Below are 18,932 nucleotides of genomic sequence, written 5' to 3'. Positions count from 1 at the left end.
TTCTGCTCAAATGCAGAAACTGTGGCCCGGAGGCCCAGCAAGAAGAAAGGACTCACCCAGGGCTACTCAGTGACTCAAAGCATCCTAGACCCTGTGGGGGTGAAGGTCTCTGCTGGAGCCCTCCCCAGCCCCGCTGAAGAGTTGAGAGGCCATGTGGGGAGCCCCAGGCCACTCTGTCTCCTGGCTGTCCCCTGAACCAGCAGACAGCAGCTCGAAGCCAGTGATGGCAACTGTCAAGGGCCGCTGCCACAGTCCTCTGACTTCCCAGGCTCAGCGTCAAATAGACCCAGGACCTGACCCCTGTGACATGGGCTGGGATGATCCTGGCCTCCCCTGGGCTGTAGGGCCTCCCCTTGCCCCGCAAGCCCCTAGAGCACACCCTGTGTGTTAGGCCAGGCAGCACGCCAGCTGCCTGTCCATCTCACTGAGCCACAAGGAAGTGAGAATAAAATTACTGCTTTTATTTCCCAAAACCGTAGGGGTGGGGAAGCAACGTGATAAAAATGAAGATCAGTTCCCTAGGATTCATTCTGCCTCCGGAGAGCACATAGGAGCTAGGTGGTGGGAGGGGTCGATGCTGCCGCGTTGTCATCAATCTAAATGTTGGTTAGTGGGTTAGACGGTAGAACTAGGCCGCTGGCCGCAGCCTTCCCCCTCCCGCACACTCTCCCAAAGCCTTCATATGTTCTGGTCTCCGGCCGGCCTCCTCCTCTTCCCGACACCCACCTGGCCCTCACTGGGCCCCCCACTCCCCTGGCGCCTCAGGGTGGCCTCCTGAGACTCCCCTCCCTCCTTGCTTCCCTGCCCTCCTGCCAGCAGTGGTCTCCACACCCTGGGCCTGGGGGAGCCCACGGGGGGGCGTCTCATAAAAGGCATATGTCCCAAGACCCAGCCCATTGCCCTCTGCTAGAATGCATACCGTGGAACATGTTAAAATGGCAAAGATTAAAAGCAGTAAGACAGGAGAGCGAGGCTCAGTGCTGTCCCCCTGACACCCATTCTGGGGAGGGCCTGTGGCAAGCTCTAGTGCCCTCCTGCAAGGCCCAAGTCCTTGAGCCAAGTAGCCAAGGACTGACCGGAGCCTTTGGGGGGAGAATCTGACGGCTGAATCTCGGACACTCAACTAGGACAAATATCTGAAAGAGGTGGGCGCGGGGCTGAGCCTCCAGGCTGGCCAGCACCCCCACAACCTGGCCACCGCCTCTGCCGAGCCCACACAAGGGACACCCCTCTGCTCCCAAGGTCGTGGGCTCTGGAGTTAGGAAGACGGAGGAACAGAAGCTGCACAAGCCTGGGGGCCCAGAGCTCCAGTGGTAGGCGGTGGACATCCCCTGGGCCTCGAGGTCTGAGCTGGCCATGCTGCAGGCCTGGAGCCCTGGACAGCTGGAGGGAAGCCCCAGGTACAGACCCCAGCCGTGGGAAGGAGACCCAGTGCACAAAGCACACCTCCCTCCAAACAGGAGGGCAGAGCCAGGCCAGGACCCTGCCCACAGACCCCAAGAGTATCCGAGGGACTAGGGTTTGTCAGGCCTGGTGGCCAGGTAGAAGGGGAGGAGTCCCAGGCCAGACCCAATGGATCTCTGGTCTCCTCAGATCTTTGGGGGCAAAGGCTGGAGGCAGGGACAGAGCCACTTCCCGTGGCCACCTCTCTCTCTGCTCCTGGGGAGAAGGAGCCAGGAGGTAGTGGGTGAGGGTTAGGGCTGGGAGGGGGCAGGCCCCAGAAGGGTTGGTGGGGTGAAGGGAAAGAAGAGAAAGAAAATCAAACATGGGGTTCATAGGCCAGTGTGTACCCCAGCCTCATGGAAAACCCTCAGAACAAAAGCCCGCCCCTCCCTCTGGCCACCGCCCCCACCTGCGCCCCTTCCCCATGGGGCCCTCTAGGGGGAGAATCTGACGCTGAATCTCGGGGTGCTCAACTAGGACCAACATCTGAGAGAGGTGGGCGCGGGGCTGAGGGCGGCCACTTCACTTGTGGAGGTAAGCGTCCAGCCACAGCTCCCCAGACTTCTTCAGGGAACTGCAAAGAGAGAGGGAGGGACCAGGGCTCAGGAATGGGGCACACTAGTGCAGGGGGCGGGGCGGGTGCTCGTGGGAGCTGCAGGCTGCGCTGCGGGCTAAAACTCCCCAGGGAGGTCCAGCAGAAGGTCAAAGGGTCAGTCCTCCCCAGCCCAGAGCAGGAAGCCAGGAAATTCCTGAGGGTAGGGGACAGGAAGGCCAGGCCCTCTTGTGGTCTCCACCATGAGTACTCCCAACTCTGGACGTCCTGGTCCCCTCAGCCCCCACCCTGGGCCCTCCCTGCACCCCAGGGCCCCCAACTGTTGACTCCTGGCTTACCTGATGATGTCCATCAGGGCCCTCAGCAGAGGCTTCTCCTGGTACTCGATGCCGTGCTTGGCGCACAGAGACTTCACCAGCGGGGCGATCTTGTGCAAGTTGTGCCGGGGCATGGTGGGGAAGAGGCTGGGGGAGCACAGGCCGGCGCAGTGTGAGGGGGACTCCGGCTGCTGCCCGCCCCTCCCATGGCCTAGGGAGGCCCCATCTGCAGGCAGGACAAGGCTCCTCCCGAGCACCCTCTGGGATTGTGGGAGGGGGGCTGTTGGTGAGCAGGTGTGTCTGCTCTAGATGGCCAGAGACAAAAGCGTCATGTTTCCCCCATCCCCCCAAAAAAAGGAAATGAAAGAAACAGACGGGAGATGGGAAGAAGAACAATGACAAGAGGCGAGACTGGGGACCAGGGGCAGCAGAGACAGCCCCTCGGCCACCTGTGTTCCAGGGAGGCCATGTAGTGGAACCTCAGTTTCCAGTCCATAAAATGGGATCAACCATCCCTGCCCGGCTAGCAGGGATCGAGATGCCCAGGCAAGCTCTGTGAAACTACAACCCTCCAGCCACGCGTCAAGGAGCGCACTCACTACTATGGCCGTGTGGCATGGGGTCCGGGCACCAATGCTTTGGGGAGACAGCCCAGGGAGCCCCTCTCCTGACCTCAGTGAGGGTGGCTGCGGAGTCGCGCTCTAAGATGGGGCAGTGACCTTGCTGAGGGGAGAGAACCCCACAGGCTGCCCCCTGCCCCGTGGGCCTGGTGGCCACTTCCCTCCCTTCCTGTCTCTCCGGGCCTCACTCACTGGTGCTCGATCTGGAAGTTGAGGTGCCCGCTGAACCAGTCGTTGAAGAAGGACTGCTCCACGTTGCAGGTGGCTACCAGCTGCGGAGGGGAGGGGGTGTGAGTGGCGGGGGCAGGAGGGAGATCACAGGGCCACCAGATTCCCCACCTGTCCCTCTTGGGGATCCTTGTCACCCTTTCTTGCTTAGCCCCAAGGCTGCCAGCAGGACACAGGCAGCCCCAGTAAAACCCAGAGCAGCGGGTCCCCTGGTGCAGCCACATCTGGGCTGAGTGCAGGGTCCCCGGGGTGCCTGGTGACCAGCTCTGCCTTCCCTCACCTGGCTGCTGAACCAGTCGCGGTAGTGTTCCAGGTCGATCTCCATGACGATATGATTCATCTGTGTGACCCACACAAACCAGTGGCTCTCCAGGAACCTGGAAGGGAACCTGGTCAGCACTGCAGCCCCGGGGCCCTCCCTGGGCCCCGCTCAGCCCCTGCTGCACCGCCAGGAGGGAGGTCCCGGGACACAGGGGTGTGTTGGGCATCTCCCATCAACGCCGGTGCTCTAAAGGGCCCAGGGACCACCAGCCCAGGGGACCAGCCCAGGTGAGGCACCTGATGAAGTTAAGGAAAAGGAGGGACCCCAGGACGCCGTAGAAGGGGATGTAGGTGCAGAAGAAGCGGGCATAGTAGCTGATGGCCCAGGCCAAGTCCTGTGGGAAGAAACAAGATCAGACGCAGGCCTGCCCTGCCCCCTGCCCTCCCTGCCCAGCACACCCAACCACAGCTGTGCACACACACACACCTCGCACTGCCAGGCACAGCTGTGAAGAATCACCCCCGACAGCCCTCTGCGGGCTGGACACCAGCCCACGGAGATACAGCACCTCCCCGAACACCACCCGTTGGCTCAGGTCTCCCACTGCCTTGATGCCCGAGGAAAGGGGGCGTGTTTCAGTAGAGAATCCGGACAAAGGCAGAGAGGCAGCCATGGGCAGCAGCCAGGGGAGGCAGGCTCGGGTGGGTCCAGGGGGTTCTAAAGGCTGTGTATGCGCTGCCCACCCACCACGCGCGGCCAGGTGACCAGCTGCCCTCGGCCTGCCTCAGTTCACCAGCACCTGGGCCTCCTTCCTCATCTGTTGCTCCAGCATGAAGACATGGGAGGGCAAAGGCCACACACCCTCTCCAGTCTCCCTCCTCCCCTTCCTGGGGCCACGTGGGTAGCAGGGTTCTGAGCAGCCCTCTCCCCACTTCCTCTGCTACCCAAGCCCATGTGTCTTGGCTGGCCCACAGCTGTCCTGCTCGTCCTTGTGCACCCTTGCCTCCAAGAAGATCCCATCTCTCTCCTGTGACACCCTCCCATGCACCCCAAGTGGCCCAGAGCTCTGCAGCACCGGGAGCCCCTGTCTCCTCAGCACCCTGCGCCAGCTCATTCCCACCTCAGGGCCTCTGCATGGGTTGTTCCTTGTGTCAGGAAGGCACACCCAGGCGGTCCTTAAGTACAGACAGTAGACTGCATGGAACAGGACAGTGTGTGAGGTGAGGGGTGAGACGGCTGGCCAGGTGGGCCAGAGTCAGCTCAGGTGTGGCTCAGGGGACTGTCCCCTCTCTCGGGCAACGGAGAACCATCGTTCTGCAAACAATCCTTCAAAGAGGACCGCACTGGTGTCTTAAAATAGATCCTACCAAGTGGAGTTGGGAGATGAGGAGGTTATTTCAGCAACCCCTGCATGAAATGATGGGTCCTAAATCGGGACCCACACTGTGGATGAAAAGGTGACAGATTCCAGCCTATTTAGGAGGCAGAAGAGGCCGTATTTGGCAGCTGCTTTGTTGTGAGGAACCTGGGCTGGCCCTGCCGTCAGCCCAGGTGGTCAGGGCTGGGTGGCATAGGCTGAGCAGAAAGGGGGAGAGGGCGGCTTAGGAGAGGCAGTAGAGAGCAGAGCGGGAAGGGCCAGACCTTGCGAGTTCTACTCTCGTGTTCCTTCTCATTTTCTGGTGTGTCTGCAGGGCAGAAGTGTGGGTGTGTGTACACACATGGAAGAAAATGGGGATGGGGGAGATGCTTGTTGATTTTTGTATTGAATGACATATGGCTATGGGGACCTCTGGCTCCAGGACAGGGATGAGGAGATGCAGGGAAGCCACAGAGCAGGAACAGAGGGAGCAGGGGAGCCGGAGGGGAGGGGAGGGAAAGGGTTAGGAAGAGCTTCAGGAAGAAGTGGTCAGGGTGTCCGTGACAGTCATAAAGGTGGGCACACGTTCCTTCAGAGGCCTTCCTCACAGCTCTTGGGGAGCTGGGCACGGTGGCACGGACCTGTAATCCCAGCAGCTCAGGAGGCTAAGGCAGTAGGATTGAAAGTTGGAGACCAAACTGCAGGTTAGTGAGGCCATAAAGCAACTTAGCAAGACTCTGTCTCAAAATAAAAAAATAAAAAGGCCTGGGGATGTGGCTCAGCGATCAAGTGCCCCTGAATTCAATCCCTGGTACCAAAACAAACACAAACGCTCTTGGGGCTTGTCCCCCTCTTTCCTCAAGGCCAGGGCTTCCTGGGGCTCCATCCTGCAGCCATCTGGCTGAGTCTCGGCTTGACGGGTCACATGCAAGGTGGATGTCTAGCATGCTCCCTGGCTAGATGCCAGAAGTGCCTTCCCATCTCCAAGCTGTGACATCCAAAATGTGTCTGGATCTTGCCAAATGGCTCAGCAGAGCAGCTCTCACTTGGGACTGAAAGGCCAAGGGACTGACAGATGCCCGGCTCTGCCAGCTGGTGCCTGTTAGGAACGTGGTCTGATCTCCTTTCCTGCTCTTCCTGGTCCATGCTTTGTTCCTTACAGAGCAAGCAGGTAAAAAAAAAAAAAAAAAAAGGTGTGCATTGACACCCAGTCATCCGATACAAAATACAAACGCTAGTTAAATGACCGGGACTACGGGGCTCAAGTTTCTCCTGAGGACCCGGGAGAGCCCCAGGGGAAACAGCAGTCCCACATGGGCAGGAGATGTGGGTTCAAAGATCAGCCACTTCACTCCTTTACCAGCTCTGACCAGCCTGCACAGTAAAACAGGGTGAAGGGACGCAGCAGAGATGTGTCACTGTTCCCGGAACACAGTATACACTGACAAAAATGTCCACTTTTCCAGAAGACAGCATGCCCCACCCCCACCCCCTGCTCCTCAAGTCCCAGCGGGAGGCTCCAACTCCAGACTTGGCCCGGAACGTCCAGACTTGGCCCGGAACGTCGATGACAGTGTGTCACACAGAGGGATCTGAAGTCCCAAGGTGCTCTACAAATATGAGGTGCTGTTGTTTGAAAGAGAGAAGGGCCAGGCTATAGGACGTGGCATCAGGACACTAACTCAGGTGGGTCCTGATGGGCAAGGTTCAAACTTTCGATTTCAATCATCTTCATGTGTGAAAATATTTTGGGTTTTTTTTGTTTTGTTTTTTTTTTAAAAAAAAGAAAAAGAAAAAAATGCCAGCAAATTGGTCATGGTGTCTCATGCCTGTAACCCCAGGGATTCGGGAGACCCAGGCAGGAAGCTGGTGAGGACAAGGCCAGCCTGAGCAACTTAGCAAAATCCTGTGTCAAAATAACATTTTAAAAAGGGGTGGGGATGAAGGTCAGGGGTAGGGTGCTCGCCTAGCAGGCACGAGGCCCTGGTTCAATCCCCAGCACCACAAAAAAAGAAAGAAAGAGGAAGGAAGGAAGGAAAGAAGGAGGGAGGGAGGGAGGGAGGGCCAGCAAGACCTACTAAGTGACTGCACTTGTCTGTTCTCTGCTGAGGGCAGGAACCATGTCCCTGTCCAGCAAACCCTGCTCTGCCTATGGGTTATTCTGTTAAGGTGTGTTCTCATCTTGCACAAAATCAAAATCATGACCGCACGTGTACATAAATCCAAGGGTTCCCTCGGGCACCGCAGTGCTCGGTCCCCGTCAGGGCCACTCTCGCTCTCTCTTTGGAAGCAGAATCAGGAGATGCCCATAAGCCTGTTATTTTAGGTTGAATTGTGAACCCCACATTTGTATGTTGAATTCTAACCCCAAGTGCTTCAGAAGGCGACCTTATTTGGAAATAGCGTCACTGCTGGTGTACCTAGTTAAAAGGAGGTCATCAGGATGGGCCTTAATCCAATAGGACTGGTGTCCTTATAAGAAAAGGGGGAGGGCTGGGGATGTGGCTCAAGCGGTAGCGCGCTCGCCTGGCATTCGTGCAACCGGGGTTCGATCCTCAGCACCACATACCAACAAAGATGTTGTGCCCACCGAAAACTAAAAAATAAATATTAAAAAAATTCTCTCTCACACTCTCTCTCACTCTCTTTGAAAAAAAAAAAAAAGAAAAGGGGGACATCTGCACACAGATAAAGGAAACACAGAGGGAAGAAGATATAAAGGCGGAGAGAAGACGGCATGTACCAGCCCAGGAGAGGGTCTTGGAACCGGCCCTTCCCTGGCAGCCCTCAGAAGGGGGCTGCTGACGTCCCTCCAGACTGCAAATTTGGGTTTGCTGAAGCCACCCAGTTCAGGGTGCTCTGTTACACAATCTTGGCAAAGGAACACACCTGTCTTCTTAGCCAATGCCCAGCTGCTTTCCATTTCTCAACCAAGAGTGTGGAATGAAAATGTCCAGGAATCCCACAGGGGACGCAGAGGGCAGGGCCGGGCAGGGCCACAGCTGGCTGAGCTGTGTGCCTATCCCAGGCCGCCAGGAATTTTCTAAGGAGCTCGGCAAAGCAGGGGCTGTCCTGCGTGTACGTACTGGAGGACTCCTTGGAACCGGCATGCTGTGGCCCTCCTGGCTCTGATGGTCCCAGAGGAGGACACTTGCCAAGAGTGAGCAGGCAGCCCCAGGCCCAGAGAGCCACACAGGGCACAGGGCAGGACCCGTGGGTGCCTGTGCCCCACTCACCCGCCCCCCGAGCCAGCCCCCTGGACTCACCACCCAGTGTTTGTGAACAATCATGGTCATGATGATCTGATACTGGAAATACAGGGGGATGAGCAGCGGCGGCCCAACTGTGGGAGAGAGCAGAGGCACTTGGAGGCCACCCACTGAGCACGGCTGGGCTGGAGGTCAGGGAGCCAGGCAGACACTGGACAGAGGCCACCTCGGCAGTGCAGGGGAGGACAGGGTGCAGCAGCCACACGTCACATCTGTGGTGTGGGCTGAGAAGGGCCAGCTCCCACAGGGGGGAGAGATGGGGGGGCAGGCACCCGGGCACTCACTCAGGAAGAAGTACTGGTGCTGGTGGTTGTAGGGAAGGTACTTCAGCTTCTTCTTGCCGTACTGAGGAGAAAGGAGAGATGCGTGTGAGCACCGGCCACCCGGGCCAGCCTCCTGTGCCCCCCACCCACACACTCTGCAGCCACCGTCCCTCCTTGTGAGTCTGCACCCTGGGCCTGCAAGAGCTAGCGGGGGCCAACATTCCTCACCCTGGCTCATGTGTCAGCCCCCACTGTCCAGAATCCCCTGCAGGCCCAAGGGACGGTGCTGACCGAGCTCAGGCTCAGAGGCCCAAGGCCCAGGCCTGGCTGGGACTGGAAAGCTCACATGGGTACAGGTGCCCAGAGGGAGCTCCTCAGCCTTCTCTACCCCTTTGGTGGTCGGAAAAGTTCCTCGGTCTCCCTGGGGAGCTCCCTGGAGCCCACAGAGGCTGGGGGAACCCAGTAAGGGCTGGGAATTGTTAGCGGTCATCAGCCCGGGAGCATCCACTCCCTGGAGCTGCCCTGATTAATTTCTTTCTCCTCCCTTCCTTCCTTTTTCTTCCTTCCCTTTTTCCTTTTTATGTTTGGTACTGGGGATTGAACGCAGGAACACTCTACCAACCACCGAGCTACATCCCCAGCCCTTTTTGTTTTGTTTTGAAACAGGGTCTGGCTAAGTTGCCCAGGCTGGCCTTGAACCTGCCACCTTCCTGCTTCTGCCTCTCGAGTGGCTGGGATCACAGACAGGTACCACCATACTCCGCAGCCCCGAGATGTCTAAGCGTTGATCACTCCTTCCCAGTACACCTGGGAATGCCAACAGACCACACGAGGCCACACGCAGCACAGGCACCAAGGACTCCCCTGGTGATCTGTCTGTCCCACAGGCCAGCCCCTAGGAACCAGCCTACCTGGCTCTGTGGGGGCTGAGCCCCGAAAAGTCTCATAAAACCAAGTCCTGACCCCAGGACACTGCCCTCATCCCAGATCCCAAGGCCAGGGACACCCTCCACAGACAGTGTCCATTCCTGTTATTAGAGTCCGGAGATCCAAGTGAGTTTCAGCTGGGAGAGAGCTCGGGCATCGCCTGGGCCAGAGCCAGCTCTCCAGTGAGAACACAGAGGAGAGTGCTCATCAGATCCCAGGAGAGCCCGTGTGCTCTGGCAAGGGAGCAGGTGTGAGGAGGACCAAGTCCAGCCTACCCTTGGACTTCCATCTTGGTGCCAGAGGCCATGGTCACAGCACATCTGGCCAAAGCACTGCCAGAAGCAGTCCCTTTGTTCCATGTGGCTCCGGTGCCCTGGCCAGGAGCTCACTCCTTCCCACAGCATTCCATGTGCCCTCAGCCTGTCATTAAGGTCAGGGCTGAGGCTGATCTTGCAGGGATCAAGCCAGGGAGGCCTCAGAGGAGCCTTTGATGATGACCCAGTGAAGGGAGGGTTGGGAAGGGCCAGCCTGGGAAAGCGAACCCCCAAAGTGGTCACCTGCGGAGAACACACAGGTCCAGGGTTCCTGGGAGGCTGTGGCCCACAACACAGGCCCTAGGCCCTTTGCTAACCTCCGCCAGCAGCCTGGAGGACCCAGGCTCCAGGCCCAGCCTCTATACACAGTCTCCCCACCACGTCTCACTCCACGGACATCTCTTTCCTCTCGGGGACTGAGCACTAAGAGCAGCCTCCAGGTCAGCAGAGGCCAGAGGGTTCCCCTAGAGGGACTTGAGGCTGTTCAAACTGCTGAGAGGCACGAGGTGGGGGGCACCCCTGGAGTGTATCTGAAGCTGCATCTGTATGACAAACACACTGTTGTCATTGGTTTATGGTGACTTTGCAGGGATGACAAGGCTGTCCCAGTTTGTATACTCTGCTGGCCCCACATGTAGCTCTTCAATGCCCCGACTGATCTAGGGGAGACAAGGGACCCTGGTCCCCCTGGGCAGTGGCAGCCCTCAGAACCAGCCTCAGGGAAGCCCTAGGAAGCAGGGGCTCGGGATTTAGGAGCCATTCATTATCTAGGCAAATGGCATCACCCCCTGAGCTCTGAGGTCCTGTTGCAAAGTGGAGGTTTGATGTACACACTCCACAGGGTTGTGAGGGCCCAGCGGAAAGAATGGACAGCAAAGCACTATGGGGCAGCAAATGAATGTTAGTCATGTTCACGTGTGTGTGCACCAAGTGACACACCAACACTCGGTGCCCATCGGCCCCCATCTCCGGGGTTTCCAACGAAACAGCTGCAAGGCGGTCTGTCAGGGGACAGCGGACCTGCAGCACTCGCCCAAAAAATCAGAAAGCGCCACTAAGGCTTTGATGACATCAAGCCCTGCCCTGTGCTTTTCTTTGTCAGCACCTTGTCTGGGAGCGGGGAAGGGATGAAGAGAGGTATTTTAGGAAGCAGAACCAGGAAAATGAGCTCCTTGCTTCATCCCTAGGGCCTCAGCTGCTCTCTGAGGGCTGGTGACAGCTCCGTCTCACAGGCTCAGCGAGGACTAAGTGACGGTGCACATGCCTGGTGCTTGCCACAGTGCTGGGACCACGGACTCGGTCGGAAAGAGTCAGCTTTCCTCCCAGCTGGGGACTGCAGGGAGTGGGGGACCCCCACCTCCCTCCGCTCCTCCCAGGAGGTCACACATGGAAGAGGGCTTAGGAGGCAGCCTCGGGGGGTAGAGAAAGCAGACAGACGGCGCTTTCACCAGCTGGGCTGTAGGCTAGGATGTGGGTGGCTTGCTGTGGCCGGACCCCAAGGAGGAGATGATGGTACACACAGGACTTGCCTTGAACGGGGACAGAGCGTTCCCAAGCCAAGGCCGACAGCTAGGGACGCAGGCCAGGGCAGAGCGGGGCGAGAGCTGCCAGCTCCGGTGGCTGGGCTGAGCCCTCTGCGCTCCGTCTCTACAAAGCCCACAAGGCCAGCATGGGTGAGGGCCAGAGCGGGTGCCAGGGGCATGAGGGGACTGTTCAGGTTTGAAACAAAAATGTCTGAGCAATGACAAGAGCCTTCCTTGTGTGTCTAGGGCTGGGGGAAGGGGAGCTGCTGAGAGCCGGCTGGTTGCCTCTGGGAACCCGCAAACTCACACAGAGAAAACGAGCCACGTGGCCATGTCAGGAATGGGCAGAATGGCAGGGTCCCTACCCAAGGCGCCGGAGAGGAGAGCCACAATTGTTCCAGGAGGGGACTGGCCACTGTGGCCTGTTCGTGGTCTGCAGGAAGCCTAGGGCAGGGACTCCCCAGATGGGAGGAGCGGATATTCTGGGAGCCATGACAGTGCTGTGTGGATACGGCCTTGCGCTGCCCTCGGCGATATGGGGAGAACGAGGAGCAAAACAAGATCGCTGCATCTAACGCAGCCATGAGAGTTCCCGTCAATGCACTAAAACCCTAAGCAGAGGTCACAGGATAGAGCCATTAGAAAGAGCATACATGGGATGGGGATGTGGCTCAAGCGGTAGCGCGCTCGCCTGGCATGCGTGCGGCCCGGGTTCGATCCTCAGCACCACATACCAACAAAGATGTTGTGTCCGCCGAGAACTAAAAAATAAATATTAAAAATTTTCTCTCTCTCTCTCTCCTCTCTCACTCTCTCTTTAAAAAAAAAAAAAGCATACATTTTCCTTCCCTTCCCCCTTCTTTCTGGTACTGGGGATCAAACCCAGGGGCACTCTACCATTGAAATACATCACCAGCCCTTTCTATTTTTTATTTTGAGGCATGGTCTCACTCAGTTGTTGAGGCTGGCCTTCAACTTGCAATCCTCCTGCCTCAGTCTCCTGAGTCGCTGGGATTACCGGCACGTGCCACGGCACCCAGCTCCATTTTCTTTATTTTCAAGGATACGATTGTCTATCCAGGAACTCAAAAAGAATCAACTGAAAAACTAGAATCACGAAGAGACACCCGTGGGCACTAGCTGGACATGACTAGCCAGTTATCAACCACATTCCTGAACCCCAGAGAAATTTTGATCATAAGGGTGGAAATTTAAAAAGAAGTCCCCGAGAGACCAAAGAGCACAAAGCCTTGTCCAGAGAGACAGAAAGGCACTTGAGTGGCTGAGAGGCCCTGCTCCTGGGAGGGAAGCAGAAAAGTACGGCTGCACATGTTTTCAGAAGAGACAAGTGCTCCATTACTAGCTTCTGAAGAGCCATTAGTGCAGAGTTCTCATGAGCACGGGTCCAAATGACCCGTCCAGACCAGACGCTGGGCGTGGGAGGGCTCACGCCATCATTTGGGGGAGCAGTCAGTGTGATTCCTTAGGGGTGCTGGGGAGCCCGGCTGACCCTGGAGAAATGTGAATGTAGAACATCATCAGCCCCCAACCCCATGGGCAGAAGCTAAGCATTCAGACATAAACCCATAAAGAAGTGAAAACGACATCATGAAGAACTCCCTAAGCATAAAAGCGACGAAAAGAATCTATAGGGAAGGAAAGTGAATATGTTTTACTACATAAAACACAGCAACCAAAAATCCTCCTGGAAGTCATAAATAAGACCCAAAGGTAAGGCTCTACCTAGGAAAAGGGCCTCCCTGGGGGGACCTTGCTGTCCACCTCTCTTCTTGCTGGGCCCCTGCTGTGGCATGTGAGGCTGACGGGAGATAAGAGTCATCAGACCAATGTCACCTCTGACAAAACACCAGAGCACCCTGTGGGTAACAGTGCACGACCTGACCAGGCACCCAGGAAACGTGGGCCCTTTCCGCTCGTGAGTAGGTGAGAGGGGGGTTCCACAAACACTGGTGGGGGCCTGAGTCTCCCAAACGTGATTGGCAGCTGGACAAGGCAGACCCCCACAACCTCCCACCCAAAGGCCAGCGTTTGCGAAGTGAGACGTCAGAAGAGGTTCCTCGGGCCACCACGAAGATGAAGAATTGGAAGCAGAACTGGTGAGACTAGGTTTTATTTGTTAGGGACACAGAGAACATGATCAGAGCAGGCAATCGCTCTACCCCATGAGAAAGGAGGCCTTTGTCTGCGCTATCAGAGAGCCTCCAGCTAATCTGTTCTCTATCTAGACACCACTAATCAATGTTGGCAAGCTGTTTCCTAGAAGAAAAACAAAGGCTTGCCAACAAAGATGTTGTGTCCGCCGAGAACTAAAAAATAAATATTAAAAATAAAATTTTCTCTCTCTCTCTCTCTCTCTCTCTCTCTCTCTCTCTCTCTCTCTCTTTAAAAAAAAAAAAGTTTAAAAAAAATAAATAAAAATAAAAATAAAATCCCAGCCCGGCAGACCAGAGAGGCTCAGTGCCAAGGTACTGAACTGCGGCTCGCTTCCTGTGATTGAGCTGTCACTAGAGACCCAAGTCTGCCAGAGAGAGGGGTTCAATCCAGAACTGGGGAACAGGCTCTCTCCTCCCCATGCTCCAAGCCTTAGACACCTACACTGTTGGGATACTATCTCATTTATGACACCACTGTTTACCAAGGGTGAGTCTGCCTCGCTCAGCCAATGCTTACTGGGCACTCTGAGCACTGTGATTCTTCAGACCTGCGTAAAAACAACAAAGACCCCCCTGACTTTGGTTTCCATCACCAGTGTGTTCCCCAAAAGAAAAGGGTATGTAAGTATTGTTAAAAATGAAAGGCTCTAAATTGTGGCTGGGCATGGTGAGGTGCACCTGTGATCCCAGAGACTCGGAAGGTCAAGTTCGCGGCCAGCCTGGGCAGATTAGACCGTCTCAAAATAAAAATATAAAAAAGGTTGTGGATGTAGCTCAGTGATAGAATGCCCTTGGGTTTAATTCCCAGTATCAAAAAGTGTTCAATGAAAACCTTCTTTAAATGCATTGGGGAGTACTTTTGTTAAAAGAAAACTAAGAAACTAGGGGTAGAGCTCAGTAATAGAGCACATGCTTAACATGCGCAAGGCTCTGGGTTCAATTACCAGGTCAAAAAAAAAGGAAGTTAATAGTGAATACTAGTAACACCACATTTTCCCGTCTTACGAAATGCAGTAACTGTGCTACGCTACAGAAATGTAACAGAATACTGTACAACCTTCAAAATGGATAAGAAAAATCTTTTGGGGACTCCTGAAACAGGGTCCACATTTGGAGAGGCAGCAAGCTACAGAATGCAGAGCAGAATTTATTTTAAATATTGTGTTTTTTTTTTTTGTTTTGTTTTGTTTTCATTTTGGTATGTGAACTTGAACCCAGGTGCACTTTATTAATGAGCCACATCCCCAGCCCTTTTTATTTGTTTGTTTTTTGAGGCAGGTTCTTGCTAAGTTGCCAAGGCTGGCTTGGAACTTGCAATCCTCCTGCCTCAGCCTCCGGAGTTGCTGGGATTATAGGCATGCATCACCTTGCCTGGCTTGAATTTTGTTTTGAAAGAAACAGATACATGTGTATTCATACACACTTAGAAAATGTTGGGAAGGACACAGGACATCTTGTCAACAGGGGTAACCTCAAGGTCATAAGACCTGGGGCAAAGAGTGTGGTGGAGATACTAAAGAATCACCTTTTAATGTTACATATGTTTATATTATTTCAATATTTACACCAAGTAGGTATAAACATGAACTCATATAAAAATGAGATGGTGTACAGAGCCATAGTAACATAAATGGCATGGTGTTGGCACCAAAACAGACACGTAGACCAATGGTACAGAAGACACAGAGACAAACTCACATGAATACAGTTATCTCACATTAGACAAAGGCACCAAAAACACATTGGAGAAAAGATAGCCTACTCAACAAACGGTACTGAGACAACTGGAAATCCATATGTAGCAAAATGAAATTAAACCCCTATCTCTCACCCTGCACAAAACTCAACTCAAAGTGGATCAAGGACCTGGGAATTAGACAAGAGACCCTGTGTCTAATAGAAGAAAAAGCAGGCCGAAATCTCCACCATGTCCGCTTAGGAACTGACTTTCTTAACAAAACCCTTAAAGTGCATGAAGTAAAATAAAAAATCAATAAATGGGATGGGAGCAAACTAAAAAGCTTCTTCACAGTAAAGGAAACAATCAATAATGGGAAGAGAGAGCCTACAGAATGGGAGAAAATCCTTACCACACACACATCAGGGAGAGCACTACTCTCCAGGATATATCAAGATCGCAAAAAAAATTAACACTAAAAAAAACACAAATAACCCAATCAATCCATAGGCAAAGTAACTGAACAGACATGTCACAGAATAAGAAATATAATCAATCAATAAATTCATGAAAAAAATGCTCAACATTTCTAGCAATTAGAGAGATGCAAAACTACACCAAGATTCCATCTTACTCCAGTCAAAATGGAAATCATCAAGAATACAAGTAACAATAAATGTTGGCAAGGATGTGGGGGAAAAGGTGCACTCATACATTGCTAGTGGAACTGCAAATTTGTGCATCCACTATGGAAAAAAGTATGGAGATTCCTAAGAAAACTTGGAATGGGCCATCATTTGACCCAATCATCCCACTCCTAGGTTTATACCCAAAGAACTTAAAGTCAGCTTACTACAGTGATACAGCTACATCAGTGTTTACAGCAACCCAATTCACAATACCTAAACTCTGGAACCCACCTAGGTGCCCTTCAACAGATGAATGATAAAGAAACTGTGGTTTATATACACAATGGAATATTACTCTGCCTTAGAGAAGAATGGAATTACAGCATTTTCCAGTAAATGGATGGAACTGGAGAATATTACAATAAGCAAAATAAGCCAATCCCAATGAATCAAAGGCCAAATGCTTTCTCTGATATCTGGATGCTAATTCTCAATAAGGGTGTTGGGGAGGAGAATAGAGGTAATGTGGACTAGACAGAGGGAACTGAAGGCAGGTGAGGGAGTATGGGGATAGGAATGATAGGAGAATGAATCAGATATTATTACCCGATGTGCATACATGATAACATGACCTGTGTAACTCTACATCTCATACAACCAGACAAATGAGAAGATATACTCCATTATGTATGATGTGTCAAAATGCATTCTACTGTCATGTATAACTAATGAGAACAAATTTATATATGAGATGGTGTGGTTGAATGGAAGGAAATGGCCTAGTGGCTAGGATCTAAGACTTCTCTAGACTGAACTGTAAGCCCTGCGACTCGGAAGACATCCCATTCTCTCGCTGGGCCTTGATTTCTCATCCATGAGTGAAACAGCACGGACCAGGCCATGCCGAGGTTCCTCCTACAGGGGAGACTCCCAGGGGGCTATGAGTCACCAAATAGTTTCTCAGCATGATCTGGCCCATGGGGGATCCAGCTTTAGCCTGGAACCTTGTCTTCCTGCTAAACTTGAAACAGATTCCCTGTGGGAGGAAGGGAGGCAGCTAACACTCAGATAAGGAGTATTCCTATGGGGGTATTCCTGTGGAGGCCCCTCCTCATACTCTCCAGGTGGAATAATCTGGGTGCCTAGGAAAGTGTTCTGAATGCATTAGAGACCGGTTTCCTGGGTGCATGTTGACCCTACAGGATCCCTCCCCTCCCCTCTTTGACACCTCTTATGTCAACGTTGTCCCCTGAGTCACATACCTCAAGGGCCTGCTGTTCACCGAGGACAAACACGTGAAGCATCTTCACATCTGGATCCTTGTGGAAGATGTTGGGCTTGGCGTGGTGCTGGAAGTGGCGATGGTTCCACCACTTGGCAGAGGCTCCCTGCGGGGAGAGGGGCTGGGGTGAGCCATCCGGCCCAGAGGCAGAACTCGCCTGCGACAGGCTCTGCAGGACAGTTCCTGGTCCCCCGACACACAGGCGGACTTCTGTATCCCACTTGAGGTGGTGCCTTGGGCCCCCAAGAGTACAAGGCCCTGCCACGGCTGAGCCCCCAGTGCCGCTCAGCCCCCAGTGCAGGGAAGTCCCCTCCTCTCTCCAGCCTCAGGCTTCGCCATTCACACGATGGTGCTGTGGGTAGAACGTGCTGGTGTTGGGTCGCAGGGTGAGGGGCGAGGTGGTCTCTGCCTCTGCCCACGCCGGGCACAGAGCCTGCCACACCCACTCACCCAGGCTCATCCCTTGGGCACCCGCGTTGACAAGGGGTAAGGGTCTCGGGGACTGTAACTCTTCCCCACCAGGGACCCGGCAGTTTCTCTCCTGGATGTGCAGTTAAGAGAAACGAAAACGGATCCGTAGAAAACCTGTGCGTGAATGTTCACAGCAGCATTCTTGAAAACAACCAGAAAGTAGAAATGACTCAAATGCCCATCTGCAGGAGAATGGAGAGACAACATGTCGTGTGGCTACACAGTAGAATCGTTTGGCCAGACCTTAAGAAAGAATGAAGCACTGACACGTGCCGCAACACGGACGGACCTGGAAACTCAAAGTGAACGGAGTTAATCACAAAGGACCCGCAGTCCCCCATTCCAGGTATGAAAGCTACAGACAGAAAGATCAGCAGCTGCCCAGGCCTGGGGTGGGGGGTGAGGAGGAGACACAGATTGAGATGTGATGGTGAAGGGCTGAAGGGTTTCTTCTTGGGGTAAAGAAAGATTGTGATAATCGTTCCATTAACTATGAATATACTACACACATATTCGCTGCTTTGGACACTATTTTTGCAGAACTGGGGATGGAACCCAGGGGCACTCTACCACTGAACTACATCTCCAACCCTTTCTATTTTTTATTTTAAGACAAGGTCTCACCAAATGGCTGAGGCCAGCTAAAGCTCTTGCCTTTAGCCTTCTGAGGAGCTGGGATTACAGGTGTGCACCACTGCACCTGGCTTGATTTGTACACTTTAAATGGGCGAAGGCATAATATCTTTAGACACGTTTTCTTTGTGTTTGGAGGCTCCGATACATGACTGGAGCGATGCTGAGGTCCCTGACCTATCAGCAGGCTCTGGGGGGGGGGGGGTGACAAATAGTTGTTAACAGGGTCAGGGAAGGGCCACCCTGATTCTGGCACTGAGGCTAGGATTCCATGAGACAAGGAGCTCACACAGCGAGGATGTTTATTTCAAGGCCACAGACTGTTACGTCACCGGCTCAAGCTCTTGAAGCATTCTGCTGAAGTGTGTCCCTCAACAAAGTTCATTGCTCCGTGGAAGAAATCAGTCTTTGCTGACCCTTGAGCAGCAGAACTGCATGGTGACGGCCAGATCAATGCTAGGGCTGAGGGTCCGGCCAGCCTCAAAGTGGCCCTATTTGCTAAAAGCAAACAGTTTACTTGGGAGGTGTTTTTGGCACAAATGCAATGTCTGGACACTCCTAGCCATGGGTGGGGACGGCTACAAACAGCTGTGGCCTTTGCAGTGACCTCAGGCCCCTGTGGACAGGCAAGCCTCAAAACCCATCTGAGCAAAAACCAAAATGTCAGAGAGGAAAAGCCCAGAGGTTTGAGGAATCAGATGACACATTCACATCTGAAGCCAGAGGGAACAAACTTCCTGGGAAGAAGCGAGTGGAAAAGTCCCTGGCACGAGGACATTGAGGAGCAAGGCCACGTGACAAGAGAGCAAGCTGCGGACAATATGCCAACCCAGGCCTGGGGTGCAGCTGGGCAGAGCACTGGCTGGCCTAGCACCTCAGGGCCTCCGTTCTACCCCCCGCGCTGCAAAAGCAAAGCAAAACCCAACGCACCCACCTAGAGGTGTTTGTTAAGTGGATAATCAGAGGGACAAAAGTGAGACAGCCACGGC

The 18,932-nt window shown here is 54.0% G+C and overlaps 1 protein-coding gene across 1 annotated transcript in view; it reads right to left on the bottom strand.

The window, feature by feature from the left end:
* Nucleotides 1-440: 440 nt before the first annotated feature.
* The window catches only part of FADS2 (fatty acid desaturase 2), a 30,649-nt gene continuing 12,157 nt past the window's right edge, over nucleotides 441-18,932 (bottom strand). The window contains exons 5-12 of the mRNA XM_081281358.1: nucleotides 16,820-16,945; nucleotides 8,334-8,394; nucleotides 8,047-8,123; nucleotides 3,720-3,817; nucleotides 3,442-3,538; nucleotides 3,126-3,205; nucleotides 2,335-2,460; nucleotides 441-2,017 (exon numbers count right to left, since the gene is read on the bottom strand). Coding sequence (XP_081137484.1) covers nucleotides 1,966-2,017; nucleotides 2,335-2,460; nucleotides 3,126-3,205; nucleotides 3,442-3,538; nucleotides 3,720-3,817; nucleotides 8,047-8,123; nucleotides 8,334-8,394; nucleotides 16,820-16,945 — 717 coding nt within the window. The 3' untranslated portion in view covers nucleotides 441-1,965. The remainder of the gene's footprint in view (nucleotides 2,018-2,334; nucleotides 2,461-3,125; nucleotides 3,206-3,441; nucleotides 3,539-3,719; nucleotides 3,818-8,046; nucleotides 8,124-8,333; nucleotides 8,395-16,819; nucleotides 16,946-18,932) is intronic.

Source organism: Spermophilus citellus (assembly GCF_964194105.1).
Source record: "Spermophilus citellus genome assembly, chromosome: 2".
In the NCBI taxonomy this organism is placed as follows: Eukaryota; Metazoa; Chordata; class Mammalia; order Rodentia; family Sciuridae; genus Spermophilus; species Spermophilus citellus.
Note: the sequence above shows the minus strand (reverse complement) of the source record. Positions and strands in the feature narration are given on the sequence as shown.